Source organism: Leptonychotes weddellii, chromosome 4 (genome assembly GCF_054177405.1).
Source record: "Leptonychotes weddellii isolate Sample4059 chromosome 4, ASM5417740v2, whole genome shotgun sequence".
NCBI classification, from domain to species: domain Eukaryota; kingdom Metazoa; phylum Chordata; class Mammalia; order Carnivora; family Phocidae; genus Leptonychotes; species Leptonychotes weddellii.
The window spans coordinates 94712173-94722280 of NC_138372.1; the positions used below are offsets into that span (position 1 = coordinate 94712173).

At 48.1% G+C, this 10108-nt stretch overlaps 1 protein-coding gene across 3 annotated transcripts in view; it reads left to right on the forward strand.

The window, feature by feature from the left end:
* Positions 1 to 990: 990 nt before the first annotated feature.
* The window catches only part of TARS2 (threonyl-tRNA synthetase 2, mitochondrial), a 15111-nt gene continuing 5993 nt past the window's right edge, over positions 991 to 10108 (forward strand). For 2 of the 3 annotated variants that reach the window (XR_014144138.1, XM_081815882.1), the window contains exons 1-13: positions 991 to 1141; positions 1480 to 1676; positions 1999 to 2122; positions 3863 to 3987; positions 5151 to 5268; positions 5382 to 5446; positions 5710 to 5788; positions 6910 to 7056; positions 7216 to 7314; positions 7609 to 7826; positions 8302 to 8464; positions 9011 to 9148; positions 9321 to 9398. Coding sequence is in view for 2 of the 3 variants with exons in the window: in XM_081815882.1 (XP_081672008.1) it covers positions 1076 to 1141; positions 1480 to 1676; positions 1999 to 2122; positions 3863 to 3987; positions 5151 to 5268; positions 5382 to 5446; positions 5710 to 5788; positions 6910 to 7056; positions 7216 to 7314; positions 7609 to 7826; positions 8302 to 8464; positions 9011 to 9148; positions 9321 to 9398 (1617 nt within the window). In the remaining variant the exon portion in view is untranslated. The remainder of the gene's footprint in view (positions 1142 to 1479; positions 1677 to 1998; positions 2123 to 3862; positions 3988 to 5150; positions 5269 to 5381; positions 5447 to 5709; positions 5789 to 6909; positions 7057 to 7215; positions 7315 to 7608; positions 7827 to 8301; positions 8465 to 9010; positions 9149 to 9320; positions 9399 to 10108) is intronic. The other variant, XM_081815883.1, reaches the window with a different exon arrangement.

Sequence of the window (10108 nt, forward strand, 5' to 3'; positions counted from 1 at the left end):
CTATTGCTAGAGAAAGCATGGTGTGATAGGAGAGTGTAAGACTTGGATTCAAAATCTAGCATCAGCACTTACTGTTTTACCTTAAGTCACTTATCTTCGACCTTAAATTCTTACATGTGTAAGATTAAGAGGTCTCTAAGGTCTCTCTCTCTCTTTTTTTTTTTTTTTTAAAGATTTTATTTATTTATTTGACAGAGAGAGACACAGTGAGAGAGGAAACACAAGCAGGGGGAGTGGGAGAGGGAGAAGCAGGCTTCCCGCCGAGCAGGGAGCCCCATGCGGGGCTCGATCCCAGGACGCTGGGATCATGACCCAAGCCGAAGGCAGATGCTTAACGACTGAGCCACCCAGACGCCCCTCTAAGGTCTCTCTTAAGCACTAGGACTATGAAGAGATTCCATGAAGTGCCCTCTGCAGATTCTTTGCTCCCGCCACAACGCTGTTAAATTCATTTATTCTAACAGCTTGTCGCTATTGTAGCCCATTACCGTGTACCACGCACGATTTACATGAAATTAACTTCAACAATTGGGAGTGTTGCTAGTATTATTCCCATTTTATAGATGAGGAAATTGAAGCTTAGAAGAAATTAAGTAATCTACCTAAAATTACACAGTGAATGGGAGATAGATCCAGGATCTACGCTGTTTCCAAAGACTATGCTCTTACCTGTTTCCTACCTGCCGGTAAAGACTATGTAAAAGAAAACCTATGGTTAAAAGGAAATGACTATTTCCTGTCCGTTTTTCTCCCACTCTCATTTCTCAAGAGTTTTCCTGCCCCAGTCCTCAAAGCTGCAAGATAGGCTATTGCTACTTTGGGCTGAAACTTCAGGTTTCGGGATTGCGGGTGTGTGTAACAGTTTAGGTCTTCCGCTCACCCGGAACCACCCACACCGCTGCTGGTGCTGTGTGGGGCGTACCTCTTCTGAGTTCCTGGAGGTGGTCCCAGGCTAGAGTGGCAGCTATAGGAACCAGTAGGCATGGGAGTTGTTGGGCCGGAAGCCAATGAGGAATCCGGTGAAGGAGAAACAACGGTAATTTGTTTAAGGATGTAGGCACGCGTCTGAAGGAAAATGGGGTTTTATCAGAGGTGGCGGCAGCTCCGGCTCCCAGGCTTGCAAACCTGCGGGCTACACACGGTGCGTGAGGTACCCAAAAGTTAGGAACCGCGTCGGACCCAGTCCAGCTGAAGTCTAAGGTGTAGGCTCTCAACCGAGCCTGACACCCCATACCGTAGCTGCCGTGAGTCCCTGGACCCGGCTACCCTAAGCCCCGGCTACCCTAAGCCCTTAGTTGCAGCCATCTTTTTCCTAGGGTCAACAGACTGGGCAGCATAGGACTCCAGCCCAGTATCACCCAGTCCTCTTACAGACTAGGGTTAGGACCAAGATCACTTCAATATTCTCACCTCCCACCAGCCCCAATCCCAGAAAGGAATGATGGGACCCGTGTTTCCTCCTAACCTCTTTCCCTCCAGGCAGCTGTGCCGACCCCTCCACACTGGTTGGCAGAGCGGCTTAGCCTTTTTGAGGAGCTATGGACTGCTCAAGTAAAGAGGTTAGCAAGCATGGCACAGAAGGAACACCGGACTATTAAGATATCACTCCCTGGAGGCCAGAAAGTGGATGCTGTGGCATGGAACACAACCCCTTACCAACTAGCCCAGCAGATCAGGTACCAGACCCATTTTATACCTGCCAGGATTATCCTCCTTCCTCTGTACTTCGCAGGACTTGAGCAGGGAATGAAAATTCTGCTTGCTTCTATTCCATCCCTATCAAGACTGCCTTTTCCTGAGGATTCATTTTTATCTGCATTGGTTTCAGAGTGTCTACCCTTCATTTATTATCCATCAGGAAAAGAAATGATAGGTTTTATTGCTCTGGTGACACCTTTCCCCATTTTCAAGTTTGGAGTTGTTGAGAGATAGTCCCTCTCTTCCCCTGTGGATTGTAACCATGTCTTTTTCTTTATCCTCACCACTCCCCTCGCCAAGTTCAACACTGGCAGATACTGCAGTGGCTGCTCAGGTGAATGGAGAACTTTATGATCTGGAGCGGCCCTTGGAGACAGATTCTGACCTCAGGTTTCTGACATTCAATTCTGCAGAGGGCAAAGCAGTAAGTTTCTTCCTTTTCAGGAATACCGTGGGAACTAAACTAAGGGATATATATGTATATATATTTTTTTAATTTTTAAAAAGAGTTTTATTTATTTGAAAGAGTGAGCGAGAGAGAGGAGGGGGCGGGGTAGAGGGAGAAGCAGGCTCCCCGCTGAGCTCGATCCTGGGATCATGATCTGAGCCAAAGGCAAGACACTCAACCGACTGATCCACCCAGGCGCCCATATATATATATATATATATATATATATATTTTAAGATTTATTTATTTATTTGAGAGAGAGAGTGTGTAGGGGGTGCTGTGGAGGGGCAGAGGGAGAGAGAGAGAGAAACCCAGCAGTCTCTGTGCAGAGTGCAGAGCCCAACACAGGGCTCCATCTCAGGACCCTGGGTTACAACCTGAGCCAAAACCAAGAATCGGACACTTAACCAAGTGCACCACCGAGGCGCTCCTAAACTAAGAGATATTTAAGTGGGCATATTTCTAGTATTTCTTTTGCCTCAGTTTCTCCATTTGCAGTTGGGAGAGAGACATACCACAGACTGCTGGTCTTAACTAGCCCTGACTAAGCTAGAAACTCATGATGAAAGTTTTCAGCCTAGGTCTATTAAGTAGACATCATTTGTGCTAGTAAAAAGAGATCATAAGCTGAAAATAGAAAAATAATATGCCAGTTCAGGGACGCCTGGGTGGCTCAGTCAGTTAAGCGTCTGCCTTTGGCTCAGGTCATGATCCCAGGGTCCTGGGATCAAGTCCCGCATCAGGCTCCTTGCTCAGTGGGGAACCTGCTTCTCCCTCTGCCTCTGCTGCTCCCCTTGCTTGTGCTCGCTCTCTCTCGCTCTCTGACAAATAAATAATAAATCTTAAAAAAAAAAAAAAAATGAAAGAAAGATAATATGCCAGTTCAGTCCCTCAACTCTGCAGACGTTATAAGTCATCTGTAGCATTTATTTTTTAATTCTTTTTTTAAAAGATTATTTATTTATTTGAGAGAGAGATATAGCGAGAGAGAGCACGAGCAGGGGGAGAGAGAGAGAAGCAGGCTCCCTGCTGAGCTGGGAACCAGACATGGGGCTCGATCCTAGGACCCCAGGATCATGACCTGAGCCGAAGGCAGATGCTTAACCAGCTGAGCCACCCAGGTGCCCCTATATTTTTTAATTCTAACTTGACTTCCACAGCTGAGCACACAACTGGCCTCCTTCCCACTTTGTCTTCTTCATATCAGCTTAGGTAATACGGGCGTCATCTATTAGGATCCAGAAAAATGGAATTTTGTCACCTATGTATAAATGGTGACCAAATCCTAGAGGAGGGGTTGCATCAAACTAGATTCCTGGGATAGAAGAAAATAGAACTAAAAGACCAAACAGAGCCCTTAGGAACTACCATCTTAAGTAGGTAGTTTACTCTGAAGCCCTAAAAAGGGATGTTATAAGAGCAACAAAAGAAGACTGAGCTCCTGCTTCTATGCTCTAGGACTGGGAAGCACTGAGGAGCAGGGCTGGGGGCTACTCTCATCCGTGCATTGCTTATACTAGCCTGTTGTTTTCTTTTCTATTCAGTTTTTGTTTTTTTCTTTTACTATTTAATGTTCACCCCCAAGGTGAGGTCCCCCATTTTGTGGTAGTTATTTGTAAAAGAGCCAAACTGGTTTCACACCAGCTTCTCTGAGGAGAGGATCAGAGAGTGAGGGGTTAAAGGAGAAGGTTATGAACTCCTTTCTTGTGAACCCAGGTGTTCTGGCACTCCAGCACCCATGTCCTGGGGGCAGCAGCTGAACAGCTTCTTGGTGCCGTCCTCTGCCGAGGTCCAAGTACAGAATGTGGCTTCTACCATGATTTCTTCCTGGGAAAGGAGCGGTGAGTAGTGCAAGGAAAGAGAATGATTCTGGGGTGCTTTCCTTTTTATATATTTCACGATATTTTATTTCATTTTTCAACTTTTTGGAGTATAATTGACAAAGTAACATATTTAAAGTGTACAATGCTCGCTTCGGCAGCACATATACTAAAGTGTACAATGTGAGGGGGGCCTGGCTGGCTCACTCAGAAAAGCACGCGACTCTTCATCTTAGGGTCGTGAGTTCAAGCCCCATGCTGGGTGTAGGAATGACGTAAATAAATAAACTTTAAAAAAAAAAAAAGCATACAACCTGGTAATTTGGTGTTTGTATACATTGTGAAAGGATCCCCACAATTGAGTTCATTAATACATTCATCACCTCACTTCCTCGTTTTGTGTGTATGTGAACCCTTAAGGTTTGCTCTTACAAATTTCAATATATACAATATGGAATTATCAACTGTAGTCACCATGCTATACATTAGCTCGTCAAACCTAATTCATTTTTTTTTTTTTTAAAGATTTTATTTATTCATTTGAGAGAGAATGAGATAGAGAGAGCATGAGAGGGGGGAGGGTCAGAGGGAGAAGCAGACTCCCTGCCGAGCAGGGAGCCCGATGCGGGACTCGATCCCGGGACTCCAGGATCATGACCTGAGCCGAAGGCAGTCGCTTAACCAACTGAGCCACCCAGGCGCCCAAACCTAATTCATTTTTTAACTGAGTGTGTACCCTTTCACTAGGGTGGTTTCTGCCCCCTTTTTCTGGGGCATCAGGCATGTTCAATTTGGAGGAGAAAGTTTAGGGAAGGGCCTCTCCAGGCCTCAACTGTGATATCGGTGCCATTGTCTCCACTAGTCCATGTCTTTCCTTTTTCTAATTCGGCTTGAAACTTCTCTAGTCTTTGTGAATTAACTTTTTACTTCAGCCTTCATTACTAGTGCCCTAATTTTGTCCATCCATGTTGCCTGAATCCAACTTTCAATTTCATACATAGAGCTTTTGCTCCTGCTGGAAAATTTATACCTGATTTCCTAATTATGTTTTCTCTCAGTTTGTCTGTCTTTGCCAGTAATTCTAGATGTCTCTGGAGAGCAGGATTTCACCCCTTAGCCAGCAGGTTTGGCACCCAGGTCATGCTTCTCAGCAGATGCAAGCCAACCAATTCTCATCTTTCCAGGACAGTCCGGGGCTCAGAGCTGCCTGCTTTGGAGCGGATTTGCCAGGAACTTGCAGCTGCTGCTCAACCCTTCCGGAGGTTAGAGGTGTCTCAGGATCAGCTTCGCCAGCTATTCAAGGTGGGGTGGAGGTGCACACATTTAGGAGGAAGACCCAAAAGCATGAGGGAAGGGGTAGCTCTCTCCCAGGACATCTATATAGGAATAAAAACTTATCCTCACTCTCCTTCCAGGATAACCCCTTTAAGCTTCGCCTGATTGAGGAGAAAGTGACAGGTCCAACAGCAACAGTCTATGGGTGAGAGCTGTCAAAATGGAGGGAAAGAGGGAGAGGTGGGATGCACCAAAGAAGGCCAGAAATGGGATGAGGGAAAGAAGGTAGAAGGTAATCTGTTGCTCCAGAAAAGGAATAGGAAGAGGAAATAATTTTATCTCCCATTGCTCTTGCTCTCTCTGTAGAACAGTTCTTCACTTTTTTTCTGTCTGCTGAAGGCCATGAGAGGGAGAACACTAGAAGCTCAAAGATTTGGAAACCACTAAGTGGCCTCTTCTTTCTCCCAGGTGTGGCATGCTGGTTGATCTTTGCCGGGGCCCCCACCTTCGGCATACTGGACAGATTGGAGGACTGAAGCTGCTAACGGTCAGTTGTAAGGGCAAGGTTAGGTTGAGACTCCTGTGTTCACTGCGATGAGCAGGGGAATGGGAAGATGATCTCTCAGCCCTTTCTCTCCTCTGATAGCTGAGCGGGGAATCCAGGAGAAAGATTTTTAGTTCCTCCCTTCTGCAAACTCCCAGTCTGATGACAGATGCTGGGCACCCTGCAAGGGTCCAGAAGCCAATTCACATTCTGTAGTTGAACTTCAGCATGTGAACAGGTTGGACAGGGTCACATGGGGGAGGCTTCTGTGGAGAGAGGGTGTATAGAACACCATTTGACAGGTACAGGGAGAATATGACAAGTCAAAGGCGTGCCTTTTATGAAAATACTGTTCCTGGGCCAGGTGAGTTATTTATTAGGTGGAATGGGAGCAGGGAGCAAGGGGAGAAGCAGGTATACACAGCCAAAAGCGCTGGACTGAAAACCCAGCCATTTGTGTTTAGTCCTAGCTCTGCCACCAGTGAAGTATGTGGCCTTGGGTAAATCTCCTTACCCATTTCCCTCATCTATAAAATAAGGTTGTTGTTAATTCCTGTCCTGCCAATAAATCCCCATCACAGAGACAAAGTCAGCTAACACAGGAGAAAGTGTTTGAGGAAAAGCTAAAAGAGCTATAAAACATAGGCTATTTCTTGTTAAATCGTTCAAGAGAAGAGCAAGCAGAGGCATTTGAATTTCATGTGGCCAGGAGTAGGACATAGTATGGGAGATTGATAAGTAGATGGGTAGACTGACATTTGACCAGAGCTTAAGGTTACTCCGGTGAGCCGTCATTGATTAGAAGTGTGTCGGGGGAGCGGGGGGAGGCCCTAATTACAAGGGTGCCTATGGGAGAATGGGTAGAAAAAGAGGTGGCAGGATAAAGTTAGGCTTGAGTAGGACTCAAGTGGGGATTAGGAGTCCGGGCGTCTCTGAAGCTATAAACGTGGCAGGGGGTCTGGGCGGATAGTGGAATCTCGCTGGTGGAGGCAGTGGGAGACAGGATGAGCATGAGACAGGACACTGTGGGGCTTAAGCTCAGTATCAGATAAGCATCATCGAAGGAGAGCTTAGGTACCTGCAGTCCCCCCATCTTCTCTCTGGCTCCCTGTGTCCTCCCATAGAACTCCTCATCCCTGTGGAGGTCCTCGGGTGCCTCAGAGACACTGCAGCGAGTGTCAGGGATCTCCTTCCCCACAGCAAAGGAGCTGAGGGCCTGGGAAGAATGGAAGGAGGAAGCGGAGTTACGGGACCACCGGCGCATTGGGAAGGTACAGAGATTGGGAGAAGGGGAATGGGTGTGAAGGAACCTGATGGTGAAGTTGGGAGCAGATTATGAATCCAAGAGATTGAGCAGCTCCATCAGTTGTTTCTTCTGGGTCCCAGAGTCCCCAATTTGTCCCTTGAGTGATGCTGCTTTTCCTGCACAGGCACAGGAGCTCTTCTTCTTCCATGAACTGAGCCCTGGGAGCTGCTTCTTCCTGCCTCGAGGGACAAGGGTGTATAACGCACTGGTGGCTTTTATCAGGGTAAGGGGGACCGAAATCGAGAGGAAGGAAGACCAGGGAGGAAATCAGGGCCCAGAAGATGCCAAGTGTTAAAAGAGGGGGATTAAACATAAACAATGTGAAGTGCTGGTGACCTTTAACAAAGTCCTAGGAATGTGTGGTTCACAGGGTCAGGGTCTAGAGAGAGAACATGGTACTTAACGGATTGTGGCTGACATCAGCATGACCTGAGGTCTCGGGAGAATCGCACGCCTGCCACCCTGCCGCCTCTCCCCCAGTCCCTCTGACATTCCATGTTGGCACCCTCCTCTTCAGGCCGAGTACACTCGCCGTGGTTTCTCAGAAGTGAAGAGCCCCACGCTGTTTTCTACGAAACTCTGGGAGCTGTCAGGACACTGGGAACATTATCAGGAAGACATGTTTGCCCTACAGCCCCCGGGCTCTGACGGGCCCGCCAGCTCCCTGAGTGACCACTGTACCAGCCATCCCACAGATACACTTGCCCTCAAGCCCATGAACTGCCCTGCGCACTGGTGAGCTAGGAGCCCGGAGTCCTGGGTCCTCCCAGGGCTGGGGGTGGGCAACCAGGTTGCCCAGTATGAAGTAATAGAAAGCACCTTGGCAGAGCACTGGGACACCTGATTTGAATCTTGAATCTGCCCTCTAGCTAACCATGTGAATTTGGGGAAACCATCTGCCTCTCTAAGCCTTAGTCTCCTTGTGTAACATCAAGGGTTTGGAGTTGCTGTCCAAAGTTCCTCTTTCACCTCAGAACACAGAACAGCGGCGCAGTACATGCTGCTGCTGTTCCTAACAAATGTACTTTCAGTCAGGCGGGGCTCCAGTTGTGCTGAGTGGGATGGACAGGACTCAGTGGGAGGGCAGGCTAAGGCTGGACAGGGTGCTAGCTGATGGCACAGAGAAAATAAGCAAGCACATTGGCTGGAGGAGCAGTCTGCGGGGACTACTTTTCCCTGTGGCCCTGACCTTTCCGTACCCCATCCTCAGCCTGATGTTCGCTCACCGGCCCAGATCCTGGCGAGAGCTGCCCCTGCGACTGGCAGACTTCGGGGCCCTGCACCGGGCCGAGGCCTCTGGCAGTCTGGGGGGACTGACCCGGCTGCGGTGTTTCCAGCAGGATGACGCACACATCTTCTGTGCACCGGACCAGGTGGCCCTTCCCCAACTCCACCAAAGCATTTCTTTTTCGTTCTTTTTTTGTGTGTGTGAGTAAAGCGATAGAAGTTTATTAAGTGAAGATACAGAAAAAGCTCTGGGGGGCACCTGGGTGGCTCAGTCATTAAGCATCTGCCTTCGGCTCATGCCATGATCCCGGGGTCCTGGGATCAAGCCCCACATTGGGCTCCCTGCTCTGTGGGAAGCCAGCTTCTTCCTCTCGCACTCCCCCTGCTTGTGTTCCCTCTCTCGCTGTGTCTCTCTCTGTCAAATAAATAACTAAAATCTTTTTAAAAAAAAAAGTTCTCAAGAATGAGGGGGTCCCAACAGGTTGCCCCGGCAAAGCATTTTTAAACCACTTTCCATTCTCCATATGAACTGCCAGTGTTCCCAATTTCCAGTCTCCCTCTTCATATACTACAACTCAGTTACATGATAGCCCTAACTGTCCTCTATGTTTCTGCTTTGTGTTTCCCCCAAACTCCCATCACTCAGAGCTCTAGGTGGCATACAGCTCACCCACTCTATTTTCTGCCTCCAGCTTGAAGCAGAGATCCGAGGCTGTCTTGATTTCCTCCGTTCTGTCTATGCCGTCCTTGGCTTCTCGTTCCGCCTGGCACTATCCACCCGACCGTCTGGCTTCCTGGGAGAGCCTTGCCTTTGGGACCAAGCTGAACAGGTAAGTAGGTGAAGAGGCAGATAAACCACTCTCTGATGGGGAAGGGGAGATGGGAATCAGGGTCCTCCTTAGAGGCATATGCTAAGCAGGTCATTTGTTGGGGACTGGAGGGATCTGTTGCTCATAAAGTCTAAGATGACACATTCCTGTCTTGTCTCATCCCCTCTTAAAGGTCCTTCAGCGGGCCCTGGAAGAATTTGGAAAACCCTGGGACCTCAACCCTGGAGATGGTGCGTTTTATGGACCTAAGGTAAGTTGGGGACCCTGCTAAGAGTTTTATTTATTCATTTTTTGTTTTGTTTTATTAGATATTTACTAGACACAAAGGAATATATTAAAACTCATGTAGGATATAAAGAGCAGTACATTTCCTGCCCCCATGAAGCTTGTGGTGTTGTGTAGGGTGTGGGAGCTAAATAGCCATTTTGGAGGCACTGAATCCGCACTGTAGGTACCAAGGGAGCATGTCACTCAGGAGGGTCAGGAAAGGCTTCTTGCAGGATTCTCTTTCTAACCTGAAAGGTCATTGTTGGCCAAGTACAGAGGAGTTCTAGGTGGGAACAGTACAGGCAGAGGCTGAGGGCAGGGTAAAAACTTGCAGGGCCAGTTGGAAGAAATGGAAGAAGTTGGGAAAAAAGGACTGGCAAGTGTCTGCTGGGTTCAATGAAAAGGCTGTTAGATTTTTTTTTTTTTTTAAGATTTTATTTATTTATTTGGCAGAGAGACACAGCGAGAGAGGGAACACAAGCAGGGGGAGTGGGAGAGGGAGAAGCAGGCCTCCCGCCAAGCAGGGAGCCCGATGCAGGACTCGATCCTAGGACCCCAGGATCATGACCTGAGCTGAAGGCAGATGCTTAACAACTGAGCCACCCAGGCACTCCAAGGCTATTAGATATTGAAGGACCAGGGCACCTGGGTGGCTCAGTCGGTTAAGCATCTGCCTTTGGCTCAGGTCATGAT